At 44.0% G+C, this 22,369-nt stretch overlaps 1 protein-coding gene across 2 annotated transcripts in view; it reads right to left on the reverse strand.

Annotated features, from left to right (window-relative positions):
- The window catches only part of slc16a10 (solute carrier family 16 member 10), a 129,532-nt gene that overhangs the window by 23,780 nt on the left and 83,383 nt on the right, over positions 1–22,369 (reverse strand). For both annotated transcript variants that reach the window (XM_043687148.2, XM_043687150.2), the window contains exons 4-5: positions 5,248–5,388; positions 4,140–4,368 (exon numbers count right to left, since the gene is read on the reverse strand). In XM_043687148.2, the coding sequence (XP_043543083.1) occupies positions 4,140–4,368; positions 5,248–5,388 (370 nt within the window). The remainder of the gene's footprint in view (positions 1–4,139; positions 4,369–5,247; positions 5,389–22,369) is intronic.

The following is a 22,369-nucleotide window of genomic DNA, read 5'->3' on the forward strand; positions in this document are numbered from 1 at the left end:
TGGCGGATATGGAAGTTTCCTTTGGGGCCTTGGAGGGAGGTAAGGGGGGAGGTGTGGGGCGCAAGTCTTGCACCTCCTGCGGTTGCAGGGGAAGGTGCCGGGAGTGGAGGTTGGGTTGGTGGGGGGTGTGGATCTGACGAGGGAGTCACGGAGGAAGTGGTCTTTACGGAATGCTGATAGGGGAGGGGAGGGAAATATATCCTTGGTGGTGGGGTCCGTTTGGAGGTGGCGGAAATGGCGGCGGATGATGCGCTGTACATGGAGGTTAGTGGGGTGGTAGGTGAGGACCAGTGGGGTTCTGTCCTGGTGGCGGTTGGAGGGGCGGGGTTCAAGGGCGGAGGATCGGGAAGTGGAAGAGATGTGGTGGAGGGCATCGTCGACCACGTCGGGGGGGAAATTGCGGTCCTTGAAGAAGGAGGCCATCTGGGATGTGCGTTTTTGGAACTGGTCCTCCTGGGAGCAGATGTGGCGGAGTCGAAGGAATTGGGAGAATGGGATGGCGTTTTTACAGGGGGCAGGATGGGAGGAGGTGTAGTCCAGGTAGCTGTGGGAGTCGGTTGGTTTGTAGTAGATGTCCGTGTTGATTCGGTCGCCTGAGATAGAAATAGAAAGGTCGAGGAAGGGGAGAGAGGAATCTGAGACTATCCAGGTGAATTTGAGATCGGGGTAGAAGGTGTTGGTGAAGTGGATGAACTGTTCAACCTCCTCGTGGGAGCACGAGGTAGCGCCGATACAGTCATCGATGTAGCGGAGGAAAAGGTGGGGGGTGGGGCCAGTGTAGTTGCGGAAGATGGACTGTTCCACATATCCTACGAAGAGGCAGACATAGCTGGGGCCCATGCGGGTGGAGCTGAGGCCATGAAAAGATCAGCCATGATCATACTGAATGGCAGAGCAGGCTCGATGGCATACTCCTGCTCCTTGTTCTTATGTCCCTATAAGGGAACCTACACAGGGATATAGAAAGGGAGTGGGCAAAGATCTCCCAAATGGAGTATAAGATGGGAAAAATGTATAATTGTTCATTTTGACAGAAAGCATAAAAAAGCAGCTTATTATCCAAATGGTGAGAGGTTGCAGAGCTCTGAGATACCGGGAGATCCAGCTGTCCCAGTGCATGAATCACAGAAGGTTAGTCTGCAGGTAGAGCAAGTAGAGTTTTTTTTTCCTCCTAAAGGGTTCAGAATGCAAGACTAGGGGAGACTATCCTGCAGTTAGATAAGGCATTGATGGGATCACATTTGGAGTAGCGTGTACAGAACTGGCCAATGTACTTACAGAAGAATGTTAATGTGTCGGAGCCAGTTCAGATAAGCTTTGCTGGACCAATATCTGGAATGAGCGTATTATCTCATGAGGAATGGTATCCTTTGAAATTTAGAAGTGATAAAGGTGATTCGATTGAAACGCAAGATCCTGAGGGGTCTAGGCCTTGACATTGTGAAGATGTAGCAGTCATCCTTTAAAAATAAGGGGTCACGCATTTGAAGTCAGAGATGAAAATGTAAAATTCTCTCAAGGGTTTGGACGTCTTTGGAATTCCTTTCCTCAAAAGACAGTGGACACAGAATCTTTGAATATTTACAAGACTGAGGTGAACAGATTATTGATTACCACGGGGATGACAGATTGAGGATTTGTAGAGTTGAGGTTCGAATCAGATCAGCCTGATCTTACCGAATGGCAAACCTGCTCAAAGAGACAAATGGCCCACTCTCATTTCTTGTTTTTATGCTCATAAACATAAAAAATGATTTTTGTTTTGCACTCTTGGAAGATACAATTAATTTCCATGATATTGAAATAGACTAAAAACTGCCAATAAAATCATACCAGAGCCTGAACTTCATGCTGGGGTTCAGAGAGGTGTACGGGATGATGGAAAAGCCTACTGCTAGCCCCCATTGACAATATCAGGCCAGGGGATTTTAAACCCTAACCCTCCAGCCCAACCCAAGTCTCCTTACAAAATCCTTGGTGTCATCATCATCTGAATCCAGTTGGGAAGACAGAGGACAACCCTGGAAATGACTCAGCCCAGCCCAGTCCAGTCAGCCCATCAGCTCAGCCCAGCCCAGTCCAGTCAGCCCATCAGCCCATCAGCCCAGCCCAGCCCATCAGCTCAGCCCAGCCCAGTCCAGTCGGCCCATCAGCTCAGCCCAACCCAGCCAAGTCAGTCGGTCAGGTGATGGGTCTGCTACAAGGGAAACACATTCAGGGGAAGGTGGTGAATTCAAGAAAGCCAGTCATGTTAATATCCAGCCATCAATCCAGTCTTTGCATACTGACAAGGGTCTCATCTTCCCAGAGTCAAGTAGGCTTCCCAAAATCCAGGATTTAACATTCCGGTGGTGAGGCTGCCCGGAAGGCCAAGAGTGAAGGTTGCAGGATTCAGCCTTGACTTTAAGGTCCACACACCCCCCCTGCCACTGGGGTAAAGGAAGGTTACAGATTGATTCCCAGCATCACCTATGGCCCTGACTGGCACAAGTACAGGTCAGTAGCAGTGATTGGATGACCAAGCCACATGAAGAGTCTTGGATTAGATATTCCATTGCAGCATAGTTGTGTGTGAGGGAATCTGAAAAATATTCAGTCCACATCGCATCCAATGAACATGCTCTGTTATTCAATAAGATCTTAATGAACATAGTCCAGTCCAGCCAACATCCTCATTAGTCTCCTCTATATCCTCTCAACTGCAGTCACACCTTTCTTCTGACATGATCATCAAGACTGCATGCAGCACTCAAGACAGAATCAAAATAGTATTTCATTTCATTCCAGTACACTCTTCCAGCTCTTATGTTTTGGTAACAAATGCATGTATTCAGTAAGTCTTCTTGACCTGATTTACCTAACCAACCACCTACGGAGATCAGTGAGCAAGCACTCTCAGATTCCTCAATTCCTATGTACTTCTCAGTATCATAACATGGATTGGATCATTGAATATTACCCCATAGTCATTCAACCCACTGAGTCTACAGCAGTTGTTTTGAAGATCAATTCAGTTAGTTCTGCTCCTCAACTCCCCAGTCATAACTCTCAAAGACATATTTCTTTGAGAAAGATGCTGTGAAAAGAATGCACATTCCATGAGTAACTGAGGGGATGCATGAAGGATAAGGCCTGCAGGAAGTTAAAATCAATTTAAAATTTGGGTATACTTTAAGGAGCAGAAATGTACAGGATTTGGCTGAGAATTCAACATTTAAAGATAATGCTCCTTTCCAGTCCCCAAATTCAAATTGCAACAGAGTAAATTAGCAAACAACAAAATGTTGCTTTGTAGAATTAACCTTGGCCGGATATCATCCTAATTCCCTAGAGCTGGATCCTTCTGGATGACTTGGATATCAGCAAGTAATGGAAAATAACTCCCCCATTTCATTTGTCTAAGAGTTCAAACTGTATTGCCTCTATTCTATCAGTGGCTGATCCCAAAGCGATTGGCTACTTTATAAATTATAATTAGAATCTAAATTTTATTAAAAAGGGATTTTTTTTTAAAAAACGGTCTATACTTAAAATTCTGGAAACCAAATGCAAGAGAAAAGATGATGAAATGCTCAGAAATACCACACATCAAAACTGGTTCAGTAACAAACAAAGTCAGAGCAAGTCCGGGCCTCGTTCATTTAACAACTCTTACAGTTGTTTTCAAATCCCTCCAGAACTCCATCATTCCCCTTCTCTGATCTCCTCTGGCACAACAACCCTTGAAACGCCAAGGCTGTACCTTCTGCTGCTTAGGCCCCAAGCTCTGGAATTCTCTCACTAAAAAGTATCTGCCTCTCTACGTCAACTTCCCCTAACTTTGTGGTCACTTATCCTGATAGAATTATTAAAACATTTTGACATTAAGCTAAGGTGAGAATCAGCATAAGCTGTGTGCTGAGTTAGGGGCTATCCAGAATATAATGTCGTTGTTGCTGCTAGCACAGTTAATAAAGCCCAAAGTTTGTAATGTGGTCATTTTTCAATTTATTCCTCATCATTTGAATAGCCAGCAGCACAGGCCTGTTATTTCATCTGATATGTCAATTCTCTGTTTTCCAAATACCAAAGTTCTGATGATATAAAGTAATCAAAGCTTTCTGTGTTAAACTGAACAGTTGTTGAACAACATGCCATACCTGCAATTGGTGGGCCGGCTGTCATTGGAATGGACATCAACCCAAGAAGGAATCCAATCGCCTGCGATACATTCTCTGAGCCCACAAGTTCAAAGGCAACTGGGGCCATGATTGAGATGAAGCATCCATCAAATAAACCCATGAAAAGGCAGACTGCAATGAGACCACCAAAGCCTTGACACAGTGGAATCATCATGGACATCAGCCCAATAACAAAGAACGATACCACCTGAAATAACAAAGGAAAGTTTTGTCACTTGCTTCTATTTACATGAGGAAAAGTAGAAAAAACATTTAGCAAATTTGTTCTTGAGCTTTCAGAATATGGATTAATACAATCCAATTCATTTTTATTTGTTTGTGGCATATGGCTGTCACTGGCTGGGTCAGTATTTATTGCCTGCCTGTTAAGTTGCTGGTGAGCTGTCAGGTATGTAAACCGTATGGCTCATGAATAGGTGCATCATATCAAATGTCACATCCCTTTGGCACAACATGCAGAGTATTGACAATAGTCAGCAGGCCCTTGCAAAGGTCAGAATATACAGTCTAACATAATTGTTCTAATTGGACAATAATTGCTGTGTAATCCCATCTAATTGTAATTGATACCAAATGCAACTTCTGTAACCAGCATGAGGGTACCACAAGATCAGCCACAGTATAGACACATCAGTTCCTTTGAACTCTGTCCCACAAGTAGAGGAGGAGAACTTCAATAGGAAGTGATTATCTTAGGTATGGCAGGTACCAAGTCTTGTATAATTGGGCATAATAAGTTCTCATACCCAGCCTCTAGGTAACAATTTCCAGCTCTTGCCATTTCAAGACTCCATGTTTCCTCATTGACCGAAAGACAACGTAGCACAGGACAGAAACATAGCACAGTTTAGATGCTCACGATGTGTTACATGTCCCAGGCCATTATCGGATAATTAACTTGTGAATCTGCAGCAGCTTACATCAAGTTCATGCATTGGCTGCGACAAGGAGGACTGTACTGTCACTGCTCCCCCAACCCCTCTGTGACTCTGTGACAGGCTTGTACAGAATTGGCCCCTCCCTCTTTGTAAGCAGCTACTTGACCCATAACACCAGTCCACCTTACCTGAAGGAAAACTTTATTTGAGCCAGGTAAATAGTCTGCAACCCTGCCAAAAACTAATCGCCCAATCCCTGATGAGATTCCAATACACATCAACAGAACTTCTTCATTTTGCAATTGAAAAGTTTCTTCCACATACTTCATCTGTTGATAAAACACAGAAATAAAAATTAAAGCATGTTATTTTGGCCTTTTCATACTATTCCTGCAGTATTAGTGTATAAATGTTTCCTCTGCTTCCTTTCATGTATAAGAGGTCAGAGAGAGAAAGAGAAAGAGAGAGAGACATACAACACAGAACCAGGCCTCTGGCCCACCAAGTCTCTGCCAAACAAACACCAAACAACACTAATCCCATTTGCCTGCACTTGTCTGTAGCCTACGATGCCCTGACATTGAGTGCTCATTCAGCTGCTTTTTAAAATGTTACAAAATTAGCTGCCTGCACCACTCTCTTTGTCAGCATGTTCCATATAGTTGCCACCCTTTTGGTGAAAAATTTCTTTCACTTTAAACTAAGGCTCTCTTGTCTTAAACAAGTCTGCTATGAGGAAAGAGCATGGTAGCTCGGTGGTTAGCACTGCCTCACAGCACCAAGGACATGGGTTCGATTCCACCCATGTGTGTGGAGTTTGCACATTCTCTGCATGGGTTTCCTCCAGGTGCTCTGGTTTCCTCCCGCAGTCCAAAGATGTGCAGTTTAGGTGGATTAGCCATACTAAATTGTCCATAATGTCAATGGGATGGGTGAGTTAACCATGGAAAATGCAAGGCTATAGGGATAGGGCAGGTCTGGGTGGGACCCTTTTTGAAATGTCGGTGTGGACTTGATGGGCCGAATAGCCTGATTCCATACTGTAAGGATTCTATGGACTTCTACACCAAGGTTCCTTTGTTCCTCAGTAAACCCTAGGGATTTACCAATCATTGTAGTGCCAAAGCTAATCTGTCTACTGGTTGTCTTATGAAACCATAGGGGCTGCTCTCTCAGTAGAGAGAAACAACTGGTGGTGATTTAACCTGAGGGCCACCAGACCTCTGCCAGGGGATGATGTTGAGAAGGAGAGTCCTCAAACTTGTGATGGGAATTGAACCCACGCTGCTCTGTAAACCAACGATCCAGCCAACTGAGCTTAACTAGTTCCCTCTGTCTACTTAAATGTTTTTACATCAAGTGCTTCTAGGTTTGTAAGACAAAATCTCGATAGTATTAATATCAAAGAATAATGGCTAGGCTAACAAAAAAAACTTGTATTTCTGTAGCATTTTACATGACTGGCAGCCAATGAATTCCCTTGGAGTGCCTTCCATGGTTTGTTAGCGAATGAAACAACTACATTGCCATATGTGACCTTGCTGGAGGCAAATCAGCTAAGTGTCAGCTAATTTGTTTTGTAACAGGTTGGTAGTTAAATAACAAGCATTACTCTGATCCATGAGGATCTTTCACACACACCTAAATCAGACAGCTGCAGTTCGGCTTAATAGCTCAAGAATGGAACCATAATATTTTACTTGAAGTGACAGCCATGTGAGCAGGAGCTGAGATGTTCAGAAAACAACCTATACCTCAATCTGCATACGTCTAAAAATCACTGACTCAAATTCAGCAGCACATAGTTAGTCCACAGCAAAATTCCTCTCCCAAAAGGGACCCATTTTTGACATTCGAATAAGTAGATTGGGTTTTTCTTTTTAAAAAAAAAAGTGATTGAGGGACGTGGGCCCTGTAAGTTTTGCCAGCATTTACTGTCCACCTCCAGTTGTCCATGAGAAGGTGGTGGTGAACTACCCTCCTGGCACGCTGCAATCTATTTGGTGTCAATACATCCACGGTGACATCAGGGAGGGAATTCCAAGATTTTGGCCCAGTTTCATTGAAGGGCCAGCTATATATCTCCAGGTCAGGATGCTACGTGGGAACTTGCAGGCTGGTGCTGTTCCCATGGATCTGCTACCCTTGTCCTTCAAGGTGATAGTGGTTCGAAGGAGCCTTGTTGAATATCTGCAGTGCATCCTGCAGGGGATATACACAGCTGGTACTGGGTGATTAGGAGAGTGAAGGTTTGTGGATATGGTGCCAAACAAGCAGTTTGTTTCTGGAGTGCTGTTGGAGTTGCACACATCAAAGCAAGTGCTGGAATATTCTATCATATTCCCGACTTATGCCTTGTAGATGGTGGGCAGGGAGTTACAGGATTCCTAGCTTCTTACCTACACTTGCAGCCACTGTATTTATATGACAATGCAGCTTAGTTACTGGTCACTCACAGGATGTTGACAGAAGGGGATTTAGCGATGGTAAAGCCATTATATGTCAAGGAGTGATGGTTGGATTCTTTTGTTGGAGATGGTCATTACCACGCACTTGTGTGACACAAATGGTAATTGCCATATGTCAGCCCAAGCTTGAATATTATCCAAGTCTTGTTACATTTGGATATGGACTGTTTCAGTGTCTGAGGGGTCATGAATGGTGCTGGACGTTGTGCAACCATTGGCAAGTATGGGCCTTCCAATGGAGGGAAGGTCATTGATGAAGCAGCTGAAGACATTTGGGCCAAGGACACTATTCTGAGGAACTAAGATAGCCACCGAGTCGGATACGGAAAGATCCTTTGAGGCCTTGTAGTCAGATGTGGAAAGAGCTGAGATGACTGACTTCCAATAACTAGAGTCGTTTTCTGTTGTGCCAGGTATAAAGAATAAAGAATAGTCCAGCACAGGAACAGGCCCTTTGGCCTACCAAGTTTCCAAAGATACATGATGCCTTTCTAAACTAAAATCTTTTTGCCTCTACACTGTCCATACACTCTACTCCCTGCTTATTCATATGCTTCCAATTCCCCCGATTGCCATTCACTCCAGTTTTGCGAGAACTCGGTGATGTCATAGAGTCCTAGAGATGTACAGCATGGAAACAGACCCTTCGGTCCAACCCGTCCACGCCGACCAGATACCCCAACCCAATCTAGTCCCGCCTGCCAGCACCCGGCCCATGTCCCTCCAAACCCTTCCTATTCATTTACCCATCTAAATGCATCTTAAATGTTGCAATTGTACCAGCCTCCACCACTTCCTCTGGCGGCTCATTCCATACACCTACCACCCTCCAGGACTCTCACCCCATTGCTGCTCTGGAGTTCAGCTCTTTTGTTCATATTTGAATCATGGCTGTAAAATAAGTCAGGTGCAGAGTGACCCTGGCAGAACCAAAACTGACCTGTAAGTGCGTGCTCTTTAATAGCACAGATGATGACACCGTCCATCATTTTACTAATGATTGAAAGTAGACTGATGGGGCAGTCACTGGCCAGATTCATCTAGCTTTTCGTATACAGGACATACCTGGGCAATTTTCCACATTGCCGAGTAGATGCCAGTGTTGTAACTGTACTGGATCACAGCTGTGATAAGTCTTCAGTGCGATTGCTAGAATATGGGCAGGCCCCATGGACTTTGCAGTATCCAGTGCCTTCAGCCATTTCTGAATATCACATGGAGTGAATAAAATTGGCTGAAGACTGGTGTCTGTAATGCTGGGAACCTCCAGATTGATCATCCCCTCAATTATTCTGACTGAAGATTATAGAGAGTGCTTCAGTCTCATCTTTTGCACAGATGTGCCCCACCATACTGGGGATGCAGATATTTGTGAAGCCTCCTCATCCAGGGAGTTGTTTAACTGTTTACCAGCATCCCTGGGAGAAAGTGAGGACTGCAGATGCTGGACATCAGGCTCGAAAAAGTGTGGCAATGGAAAAGCACAGTAGGTCAGGCAGCATCCGAGGAGCAGGAGAGCCGACATTTTGGGCATAAGCCCTTCATTCCGGAGGAAGGGCTCATATCTGAAATGTCGATTCTCCTGCTCCTCGGATGCTGCCTGACCTGTTGTGCTTTTCCAGCACCACACCTTTTGACTACCATCATCCCTGGTTGGGAAAGGACTCTCCCGAGAAAGGAAAGATCAGTTGCTTCTTTGTGGGGCTGATGGAGCTTTCTGCTCATCTTGGCCACGAGAAACTTTAAATTAGAAAATAAATTCACAGATTGAGAGTTTCTTCTGGCCAGTTCCTCCTACCATCTTGTTAAAAATGGATGTCACATCTCAATGACAGAGCTCACCCTACACAAGAAAGCAGTCAAGGCGAAAGCATTCTATGATTTCAAGGACAATATAGCACGTGGGGCTAAAGGGATCAAAGGATATGGAGGAAAAGCGGGAATTGGCTATTGAGGTGGATGATCATCCAAGATCATAATGAATATAGGAAAGGTTCAAAAGGACCAAATGTCTTATGCCCGTTCCTATAAATATTTCTACATTCTACGTTTCTGGCAAGTATGCCTCTTGCTCAGTCCAGAGAGGGGAACTAAGAAAATAATCTGTCAAAACGTTGTTGGGAACTAAGTATTTTAACCATCCACCTGCCTAGGAAGCAGGGTTAAAACACTGGGTTTGAAGTGCTTACATCCTAGAGCGCTGCTTGAACCCACATTGGGGAAAATCACTGATAAAGTGCATTTATTGTCCCATCCTAACTGAATGTACAGCTGGTGGTAGACCCGCAAACAGCACTTGGAGGAAATTTCAAGTTATTGTTGCAAAGTCAGGATGACATGCAGTCTGGGAGGTGAACAGAGTCTTTCCATAATGCTGATGCTCAAGCCTAACCTGGTGGCAGAGGATGGAGGGGAGTGAGGGAGATGTTACTTCACTTCAGCCTGCAGACTAGGTCCAGGTGACTAACATTTCTATACATGAGCAAAGGAGGGTGGTGACAACAGTGTATATCTAAGTAGTTAGTACCTGGAAAACTCATGTTTACACAGATCCCTTAGCATCCCATGGCAAATTAATAATTTAAATATACAAGAGAGAATTGATCAACAGCAAGGAGATAGAAAAAGTGAGATGCTGGCGAGTAAATTTTACGTGAAGTGGGGTCAAGTTGGCAAAATATTCTTGGTCCTATGTTGTGTGGGCTACAGTAAAACGTAAAACAATCACAGGGCATATAATTAATGCATTTATGGCAGCTCTTCTGATAGATTTCTGTTTAATATCTGCCTAACTACTGTGCACAAAGGACAAAGTTCTAACAACCTATTGCCAAGGAGTGGTCACTGTTGGCACTTTGGAATTTGAACCTTCCATCTTTATTTTGGATATTGCTAAAGTAAAAGCTAGTCAGATACTGTTGGACTAAAAGGTGCCATCAACGGCAGCTACTTTAGGGTTGCCAACTCAGGGCAAGTGTATTCTTGAAGATTTTATCATGTGACCACCTGCCCCCAACCAGCCTTCCCCTTTCCTGCCACTGGATAATCAACACAGCGATTTCACTGAATCACTTTCCCATATGGATCAGAAAGTGAAATCTTCATTTGACTGTTTTCTTGACTATTAGTAGAAAGAGTAGCTGCTTAACTATCAACGTTTTCATAATTAATAAGACTGCTTGCAGAAAATTTAAAAAGCTTGAAAATTAAAGTAGTCCCAGAAGTTCTGATTTTTAACCAAATTGCTTTTGGCAGAGTCCTGAAGATTTGGGCGAGGTGGCTGTGACCAAGGTTTTCAATTTCATCCATTTTATTTGATAGGACAGGAGAAATTGGAGAAGCCTGATCAGATGTTAGTTGATCTTTAATTAATATACTTACGCAGATGGTCTGACTTAATTTATGACTATTAGAAGTAGAGAACATTGGACAAAAAAGTACAGAAGACAGATGCTAATGCATTTACCACCCAGCATTGCAGACAATCATTTCCAGGCAGCAGACGACAGATAAACAACCACATGAGCACATTCAGGATGGGGTCAAGCTTGAGCAAGAGTGAAGTGCAACATGAACATTGATACGGGCACGATGACTCAGGCAGACAGTACAAGCCATACAGTTCTTATCCCAGAGCTAAGCTTGCAGTTTTCAAGGAGGGTTGTAATTAGAAATGCTGACAATTTATTTCAGCAACTTTAGATTTAGAGACCAAGATTCTGACCACCATCATCTGGAACTGTGCATGTGACCAGCAATATCAGGAAAAGTAGATAAGGGGCAAATAGATATTCAGCTGTGCTCATGAAGCCTACTTTTAATAAAAAAATTGTAAAAATTATATTTCATTCACAAATTATCTACAAGAAATTACCATATCGCTATTTTCATTTGAACAGTGCACTCTTGGGAGTTTCCAAATTGGAATATTTACTAAATATCACAGAAACTATATACATGGCAGTCCACTGTATATGGCATGGCGGGGGGGGTTCTATAAGTTAACATACCCTCATTACATTCTGGCAGAAAGGCATTGCCAAATCTACATTCTTTTTTGTGGATTACCAGAATAACCACATATACTATATAAGCAGCATTACATTTAACCTCACTGTATCTAGAATGTAGCTTTGGAAAATCAATTCAGAATGCAGTCTGTTTTATCCCTCCCTCACTTACACGTGCTTGCCCTTCCTCTATTCCACAATTAGATTGGAAGTTTGTTGTACTTTTAATCTTGTTGGCTCCTCAAGTCAAAAATCCATGAATTCTGGGATATTCTGTCACTTGTAGTACCAGTTTATCCCATCAATCCTTCCCTCACAAAAGGTTCAGGCAGACAATAGCTTAGATTTTACTCCATTGACATGTTGGATGTTTTTTGCAACAATGTTGTTAAACTGCTGCACAGTGTTCATAGAGGAAGTTACAGAAATGTAACTAGTTTTTTCAGAAAGACTGCACAATATAACATATTGGTGCTGTTTCCTGAGGTAACGCCCAACAATTTGTTTTCAGCAAATCAACATATTTTCAGAAATCACACACTAATCATATATCCTTGTCATTCTAACTGTCGGTCATTAATAGTTAGTAAAAAAAAACTATCAATTCCTACCACTTTACAAAATTTAATCCTGAGACCAGACTTAGTTATGTAGCCCCACTTATGTTTCAAAAATTTGGAATAAATTTCATTTCAATGAAGACTCTAAATCTGTGACTTGCCTAAAAATACAAAGGAATTTGACCTTTTGTCAAATATCGAGCATTAGGGCAACAAATATGGGGCATATATAGGGGAACGTCATTATGTGTTCCATTGAAGGGGGAAGTTCTAACTCACACAACATCCTGACTTGGAACTGTATCATCAGTCAGTCCTTCATTGTCAACGGGTCAAAATTCTGGAACTCACTCCATAACAGCACTGTAGGTGTATCCAAACCACAAGCGGAGCAGCGGTTCAACAAGACAACTCACCGTTACAACCATCTAAAGACCAAGGAGAGATGGGCAAATAACAGCGGCCTTGCCAGCAGTGCTCACATCCCATGATCAAACAAAAAACAAATTATAAAATATACCTTGGCATCAAATAATGTCCCAAAGAATACAAACCTTAAGCCTGCCATTTTACAATTGACACTGCAAAGATAGGCTGATTGTGGTTCTGTTTCTTGCTTTAACTGGATTGGATTGTAAAGAACAGTATTTCAGCCTTGCCAATACTTTCGGACAAGAAAATGAAAAATACCTACATAATCCTTTAAACTCAATCAATCAATCAATCAATCAATCTCTCACTGCTTGCACACAACCATTCATGAAAAGTATCGCTTTCCATCCTCAAAGGAGTTGTTTCTTGAACGGGAGTGGCAAACTGTATGTTTCCAGTATCAAATGCTGAGTACTATGTCAGGAAACAAACTGAAGGATTATTCCTATGATGGAAAGGAAGCACATAGATTCACTTAAAGCAGGAGTCACTAACTATCAATGAACACTTTTTTTTGTATTAATCTGCACTGGTTCCAGCTCATGGTCTGTAAAGCCCTGCAATGAGACTGACCCAGCAGCCGACTGAACACAGACAATTAAAGAAAATATAAAGCAATAATCAATTTTACCAAATTGATAAATGAGCAGAAATTTCCAAGTTTGGTCCTTGCAATCCAGATTAACTTTCTGCTGACTCAAAAGATTGCCCACCAGATCTGAATTGCAAATCTTTACAGAAACCAAAAGGTGTCACTGGAAAGCCAATAAGAACCATGGTCTTTGCTGGCATCATCTCAGTCACATGCACTCACTTTGGGTAGAAAAAAAAAATCATACACACTCAATCGTCAACATTTCTTCATTTAATTACCTAATAGTATTCAGTGTCTGTTTTAACATTCATTCCCTTTCACCAAAATTTGGAATTCAGGAATGCATCAATCAGATGCTGCATCATTTGCTGCAGCTTCCAATATGTGGCTAGAAGTGGAGTTGGAACTTTCAACCCATCAAAATGGTCACCAAGAATATACGTTGCTGCGGTGAGAGGTGTCAAGTCTGTTGTCGAATTTTGGAGACTGAATTCAGCTCCACCCAAACCGACAGTGTCATACCGATTTGGGTAAGGGCAAGACAGAAGGTCTTGTGGAGTGCAGACCTATATACACTGGTCTCTTCATAGTCTAGTTGAATGTAATAACATGCAACTTGTACCAATCAGCTTTATTCAATTAACCACATCGAGACTTTTGTGGTAATGCTTCTGGGCCAGAAGACCCGGGTTCCAGTCCCAGCTTCTCCAGCGGTATGTCGGAAATATCTGACCAGGTTGATTCACAAGTATCTATACCATAAGACCCTCCCCTTGCTTTGGGCTCACAAGGTAGAATGTATGCTGTTTTAGCCTTTGCTGCAACATGTCAATAGTTCTCTTCTGCTATTTGCAGCTATTATTCTAATTGTGGCCAGCTCATTCAATGCAAGGCTCCCCCCACCATGCAAGCTGGCTGGTTTTTTCAGCTTGCAGAAGATTTGACTTTTCCCCCACCTCACCATTAAATCATAAAACTAAGGAGATAAAGCACAAACAAGAACAAAAAAAAACTTCCTTTTCTTCTTAATCAAATATGCTGAAAGTACACCTGCAAACAGTGCGTGACTATAAGTATTGATCAACAGCAACCATTACTGAAATTTTTATCTTACTTCACTAGAAATGCAATTAAGTTACATCTGGTTATTCAATTAGGTTCACGTGGCTAGCATACTGCTCAATGTAGAAACTTTACAAACATGGAACAAAATGATTTACACAGCACACTTAAAAAAATATGTTTAGCAAGCTTTAATGCAAATCCTTAGGATTTCAAAGCTTGCAGACCAAACCAGGTAATAACAGGGGGTTTCCTTTTCTAAAAGGACATGAATGATTGTTCAGATTCTTTTTTATTCAAAACATGCCAACACAACAACCTTTACTGTCACCAGATTGTGTGTCATTTTGTGGATTTTTCTAAACAAGGTTCCAGTTCCCAAACTGCTCAGAGGCTTGGTACTCTTGCTTCAGATGAATTGTCCAATGAAAAGGTAGCACCATACTACCTTTTCCTTGTGCTAATTGTAAACAACGAATGATCATAAGTCACATCCTCACCGCACATCCCAGTAAAGGATAGATGAAAGTAGGCTGCGTTTTTAATTTTCATCCAGTCATATGTATCGTTTTCCTGGCACGAATCCAAGGTATAATGACAAAAATTAAACCTCCAGTGAAGTAGCAGCATTTGTCATGACCCAGTGACACACCGATGAGAGTCCTCAAGTCAGATTCCATGTCAATGACAACTAGCAGTAAATAGGGCACTATTTGGAGGCTACAGCTAAACAGGAGATTTTACCGGGTAACAATAATGATGCGGTTAGCTGGAGTTCACCTTCCATCAGTTGATCAGACACCCTAACCAAACAGCACTGCAGCAATCTGCAGAGTGGTGCCAAAAGGGCGATAACCATGATCCCACCAAACAATCCACATCATTGGTCAGTGGGTTTTCATACCAACAGTTGAAGTTAAGATGTAACATGAAGCATTCTTTTCCTGATGATTTCAATGCAAATGAACAAGTAGGGAAATCTTGCTAAAACTATACAAGGCAGCAGTCAGACCACATCTAGAACAACATTAACAATTTTGGTCCCCTTACCTAAAGATAAATATACTGACTTTGGAAGCAGTCCAGAGAAGTTCACTAGATTTATCTTGAGTAGAGAGTGATCTTCTTATGAAGAGAGCTTGAGAAGGTTAAGCTTGTATTAATTAGAGTTAAGAAGAATGAAAGGCGACCTTATTGAAACTTAAGGCTCTTAAGGATTAGATTAGATTAGATTAGATTACTTAGTGTGGAAACAGGCCCTTCGGCCCAACAAGTCCACACCGACCCGCCGAAGCGCAACCCACCCATACCCCTACATTTACTCCTTACCTAACACTACGGGCAATTTAGCACGGCCAATTCACCTGACCTGCACATCTTTGGACTGTGGGAGGAAACCGGAGCACCCGGAGGAAACCCACACAGACACGGGGAGAACGTGCAAACTCCACACAGTCAATCGCCTGAGGCGGGAATTGAACCCGGGTCTCAGGCGCTGTGAGGCAGCAGTGCTAACCTCACTGCTCTTGTTTTCTTTGCTAACAAGACGCACATCGATGTTACGATAAATGAGAACAAACTATCTTTAAATTCTTGTTTTTAATCACTCTTTATAATCATTTCCCAAACAATCTCAAAACAAGAGCCAAAGTATGATCTTACAATCTTTGAATTGCCTGCTTGGACACAATGCATGTATTAGCCAACACAGACGCAGTACCAGGCCCAAAGTGAGTGCAATCTTTTTTTGATTAATATATCCAGCTGAATGTGCTCACTAGTATAGTGTAAAGGATATCTAGTGCACTTGTGTAACAACTGATAAATCATACGAGCAATACGAGCTGAGCATTTATTGTCCATCCCTATCTACCCTGGAGGTGGTGGTGACAAGTTGCTTTCTTGGACTGATGCAGTCCAGTGGGTGGAGGTAGCTCATGATGCTATTATGCAGAGAGTTCCAGAATATTTAACCTAGTGACATAAAAGGTACAGTAATATATTTCCAAGTCAGGATGGTCAGTGGAGGGAAACTTGCAAGTTGGTGACATTCCTTTGTATCTGCTACCCTTGTCCTTCTAGATGGTAGCAGTTATGGGTTTGGAATGTACTGTTTAAAGAGGAGCTTTGGGGAGTTTCTGTGGTATATACCTGCTGTTAGGATCAACAATGACCCACCAATCTGGAGGATTGTCCACCTCGGAAATTCTGGGCCACTGGCCACACAAAGACCCACTGAACGCATGCCCAATGAGGCCAATCCTAGAACTGGATCTCCCACCACACACTTGACAGAGGATTCCAGGAAATTGGACCTTGACCTTGAGATCGTCAGCATTTGTTTCCCACACTTCCTCTCGAGTTCTGAAGCAACTGTATCCTTTCACACAAGACCTTCCTCTAAGTCAGTTTCTCCTGAATGAGGGTCTCCCATCTATTGATATGGGTGTTGCATTTCTGGAAGGAAGCCTCAGGGAGTCTTTGAAACATTCCCTTTGTCCTCCTCCTCTCATTCAAGTGCCTTCTTTGATCGGAATGAAGGCGATTTGATTTGGATCCTAAGCACAATGCTGGCCCAGTGGAGCTGGTTGTGGGTGTACCCTCCACCACAGCAAGACAGCAATCAATGGAAAGGTGTCAGTGATGGAGGGAGTGGATCTTTGTGGACGTGGGGTCAATCAAGCTGCTTGCTCACTCCTGCGTGGTGTCAGTTTCTCACGTGTTGGACTGTACTCATCCAGGCAAGAGGAGGGTATTCCATCACACTCCTGACTTGGGCAGACTTTTGGCAATCAGGAGGCAAGGAACTTACTGCAGGAATCCTAGCTTCTGAAATACTCTGGTAGCCACTGAACTTATAATGGCTAGTCCAGTTCAGTTTCTGGTCGATGGTTACCCTCTCACCCAGAATGTGGATAGTAGGGGAACTCAAGACTGAATGTCAAGGGGTGACAATGAGATTCTCTTGCTCAAGATAGCCATTGCTTTGCATTTGTGTGGTATGAATGATACTTGCCAATATGCGTTCCGAAAAGACCACTCCCTCCGTGACCCCCTCGTCAGGTTCACACCCCCCACCAACCCAACCTCCACCACTCCCAGCCCCTTCCCCTGCAACCGCAAGAAATGCAAATCTTGCGCCCACACCTGCCCCCTTACTTCCCTCCAAAGCCCCAAGGGATCCTTCCATATCGGCCACAAATTCACCTGCACCTCCACACATATCATCTATTGCATCCTCTGCACCCGAAGTGGCCTCCTCTATATTAGGGAGACAGGCCGCCTACTTGCGGAACGTTTCAGAGAACACCTCTGGGACACCCGGACCAACCAACCCAATCGTCCCTTGGCCCAACACTTCAACTCCCCCTCCCACTCCACCAAGGACATGCAGGTCCTTGGACTCCTCCATTGCCAGACCATAGCAACACGACGGCTGGAGGAAGAGTACCTCATTTTCCGCAAAGGAACCCTCCAACCACAAGGGATGAACTCAGATTTCTCCAGTTTCCTCATTTCCCCTCCCCCCACCTTGTCTCAGTCCCAACCCTCGAACTCAGCACCACCTTCCTAACCTGCAATCTTCTTCCTGACCTCTCCGCCCCCACCCCCACTCCGGCCTGTCACCCTCACCTTAACTTCCTTCCACCTATCGCATTTCCGACACCCCTCCCCCAAGTCCCTCCTCCCTACCTTTTATCTTAGCCTGCTGGACACACTTTCCTCATTCCTGAAGAAGGGCTCATGCCCGAAACATTGATTCTCCTGCTCCTTGGATGCTGCCTGACCTGCTGCGCTTTTCCAGCAACATATTTTCAGCAATTATCAGTCTAAACCAGGATATCACCAAGATCTTGCTGCATTTAAACATCGACTGCTTCAGTAGCTGAGGACTTGCAAATGGAGCTGAATATTGTGCAAACAATCATTGGTGAACATCTCCACTTCTGACCATGTAATGGACGGAAGGTTACTGATGAAGCAGCTGAAGATGGTTGGGTCGATGACACTTCCCTGAAGAACGCCTGCAGAGGTGCAGTGGTGTGGAGAAGACGGATCTCCAAACACCACAATCATTTTCCTATGTGTCAGATATGACTCCAACCACCAGAGTTTTTCCCTTAATCCCACAGATTCTGTTTTACCAGGACTCCTTGATACTGCATTGCCAAATGTGGCCACTCTCACCTCACCTCTGGAATTCAGCTGTTTTATCCATGTTTGAACCAAGGCTGTGATGAGGTCAGGAGCTGAAGTGGCCCTAGCAGAACCCAAACTGGATGCCAGTTTATTGCTATTTATTGGTAGCAGCTTTGATTACCTCTTCCATCACTTTACTGCTGCTTGAGAGAAGACTGATGGGGTGGTAATTGACCGAGTTGGGTTTTTCCAGCTCTTTGGTGTGCAGAATATATCTAGGAAACCTTCCTCATTGCTGGGTAGATGATAATGTTGTAACTGTAATTGAAGAACTTGGCTAGGGGTGTGACATGTCTTCAATACTATTGCCATATGATGGAGCCAGTGACCTCGTGGTATTATCACTAGACAATCAAGCCAGAAACTCAGCCAATGTTCTGGGGATTCTGGATTAGTGGTGCTGGAAGAGCACAGCAATTCAGGCAGCATCCGAGGTTAAAGATGCCCTCCAACGCATCTCGTCCACATCCCGCACCTCCGCCCTCAGACCCAACCCCTCCAACCGCAACAAGGACAGAACGCCCCTGGTGCTCACCTTCCACCCTACCAACCTTCGCATAAACCAAATCATCCGCCGACATTTCCGCCACCTCCAAACAGACCCCACCACCAGGGATATATTTCCCTCCCCACCCCTCTACGCCTTCCGCAAAGGCCGTTCCCTCCGTGACTACCTGGTCAGGTCCACGCCCCCCTACGATCCACCCTCCCATCCTGGCACTTTCCCCTGCCACCGCAGGAACTGCAAAACCTGCACCCACACCTCCTCCCTCACCTCCATCCAAGGCCCTAAAGGAGCCTTCCACATCCAAAGTTTTACCTGCACATCCACTAATATCATTTATTGTATCCGTTGCTCCCGATGCGGTCTCCTCTACATTGGGGAGACAGGGCACCTCCTAGCAGAGTGCTTTAGGGAACATCTCAGAGACACCCGCACCAATCAACCACACTGCCCCGTGGCCCAACATTTCAACTCCCCCTCCCACTCTGCTGAGGATATGGAGGTCCTGGGCCTCCTTCACCGCCGCTCCCTCACCACCAGACGCATGGAAGAAGAACGCCTCATCTTCCGCCTCGGAACACTTCAACCCCAGGGCATCAATGTGGACTTCAACAGCTTCCTCATTTCCCCTTCCCCCACCTCATCCTAGTTTCTAACCTCCAGCTCAACACTGTCCCCTTGTCTTGTCTGGACTTGTCCAACCTGCCCAGCTCCTTTTCCACCTATCCACTCCACCCTCTCCTCCCTGACCTATCACCTTCATCTCCTCCCCCACTGACCTACTGTACTCTATGCTACTCTCTCGCCACCCCCACCCTCCTCTAGCTTCTCTCTCCACGCTTCAGGCTCTCTGCCTTTATTCCTGATGAAGGGCTTTTGCCCGAAACGTCGATTTTGCCTGTCCTCGGATGCTGCCTGAATTGCTGTGCTCTTCCAGCACCACTAATCCAGAATCTGGTTTCCAGCATCTGCAGTCATTGTTTTTACAATGTTCTGGGGAACCTGGGTTCAAATCCTGTCATGGCAGATAGTGGAATTTGAATTTAAGGGTCTAATGATGACCAAGGAAACCATTGTCAGAAAAACCCAGCTGGTTCATTAATGCCTCTTTCAGGAAGGAAATTGTCAACTTTACCTAGTCTGGCCTACAGACCCACAGTGATGTGGTTGACACTTAATTGCCTACTGGGATGGGCCAAAGATGCCTACATCCCATGATTGAATTTTTTTTTTTTAAAATGTTGTCAGGGCCCTTAACCTTTGCAGTCTACTGTCCTGAGCCAACATGACGTGAAATGAATCAAATCAGGTTCAAGATTGCATCTTTGTGATGAGGGGCCCCTTCCAGGGGGGGGCTGAAATGGATTATCCACTTTGCCCTTGTGACTAAAAGATTGTTGCAAATATGGTCTTGTCTTATGTTCTGCTCTAATGGGCTGGGCCCTCCGTCATTGGAGGATGGGAATATTTGTGGAGCCTCTTCAACTGAGTTGTCCATCTGATCTTCCTCCTCGCTCAGTGGGGCTGGGAGAAAGGGAAGAATATAACCAGTCAGGAATTTCTTTTTTCTAAAATTCTGTTCAATTTTCATCTTATTTACCCTCTGACAGTTTAAATGTTGGCTGTGTCATTTGAGGATTAACCTAACACGTGTTAACACATTGCTTTCTGCTTTGGGGCCTATATGCCTGACGCATTCTACATTCCATTAATAAAGGCTGCAGAAGCTGCTCCACTTTTTTTTTTTGGATTCATTCACAAGATATTGGCCTCACATGGGTAGGCCAGTGTTTATAACCCATTCTCAATTGTGCAGAAGGGCAGTCAAGAGTCAACCACATTGCTGGGGGTTTGGAGTCACATGTAAACCAGACTAGGAAAGGACTGCAGTTTCCTTCCAGAAAAGGTCATTATTAAATCAGATGGGTTTTTTTTCCCCCCAACAATTGCAACAGTCTCAAGGTCATCATTAGACATTTAATTCCAGATTTCTTTTTTTATGAATTCAAATTTCACCATCTGCCATGGCAGGATTTGAACAGAGGTCATAGAGTCAGAGCTGCACAGGAGGGAAACAGACCCTTTGCCCCAACTCGTCCTTACCAGATAATCATAAATTAATCTCGTCCCATTTGCCAGCATTTGGACATAACCCTCTAAACCAACAGGAACTCCCCTCAAGTTCAGCAATTATTTAAAAGCAGTTTGTCAAAGTAACAAACGCAAACCAGGATGGAGCAAACAAGTCATCCCAAACTCCTCAGATATCTGCACTACGACCAAACAGTAGCACTTTGGAAAAAGGTTTGGCTTTGGGACATTGATCTTTGCACAAAATAAATACTTGTCTGTGAGAGAGTCCATCACACATCGCGGGACAGGCTCCATATTCTGAATTTCTGACAAATTCAGTATTGTCCATCTGGAGATTCTGTACCTTAATTAAAGTACAGACTGCCTTGTACTTTTGGGGTAAGAATTCCTCGTAAACTTCTCACAAAGATGCATATGGCTGTGTTAAAAATGACCGTGCACAAGGCAGTACTGAAAATGTACCATTAACAGTTCACAGCAGCTGTCTGGCTGGGAAGGGCAGGACAGGAAACAGCTGCTAAAACAGATGCTCAGTCACCAAAGTTGAAACTGAGACCACGTTCTGAAAAGCAGCCAAATGCATGAGGAAACCCAGTCTCACACTCAACATCAGCTGAACTCTGATGGGCAGTGCAATTGTTCCAAGTATAGATCAGATAAAAATTCTAAAATGTGCCAAGTATTGAAAACAAGCATCGCTCAACGCAATAAACAAGGAGGACAGAGAGAAGAGTTTAAAAACAGGGTTTTTCAGACTGGAGGCCTGTGACCAGTGGAGTGCCACAAGAATCGGTGCTGAGCCCTCTACTTTTCGTCATTTATATAAATGATTTGGATGTGAGCTTAAGAGGTATAATTAGTAAGTTTGCAGCTGACACCAAAATTGGAGGTGTAGTGGACAGTGAAGAGGGTTACCTCAGATTACAACAGGATCTTGATCAGATGGGCCAATGGGCTGAGAAGTGGCAGATAGAGTTTAATTTAGATAAGTGAGAGGTGCTGCATTTTGGGAAAGCAAATCTTAGTAGGACTTATACACTTAATGGTAAGGTCCTAGGGAGTGTTGCTGGTGTTGCTGAACAAAAAGACCTTGGAGTAAAGGTTCAAAGCTCCTTGAAAGTGGAGTTGCAGGTAGATAGGATAGTGAAGGTGTTTGGTATGCTTTCCTTTATTGGTCAGAGTATTGAGTACAGGAGTTAGGAGGTAGGAGGTCATGTTGAGGCTGTACAGGACATTGGTTAAGCCACTGGTGGAATATTGCGTGCAAATTGGTCTCCTTCCTATCGAAAAGATGGTTATGAAACTTGAAAGGGTTCAGAAAAGATTTAACAAGGATGTTGCCAGGGTTGGAGGATTTGAGCTATAGGGAGAGGCTGAACAGGCT

Source organism: Chiloscyllium plagiosum, unplaced genomic scaffold (genome assembly GCF_037043375.1).
Source record: "Chiloscyllium plagiosum isolate Xiang-an unplaced genomic scaffold, Cpla_swu_hap1 HiC_scaffold_3, whole genome shotgun sequence".
Lineage (NCBI taxonomy): Eukaryota > Metazoa > Chordata > Chondrichthyes > Orectolobiformes > Hemiscylliidae > Chiloscyllium > Chiloscyllium plagiosum.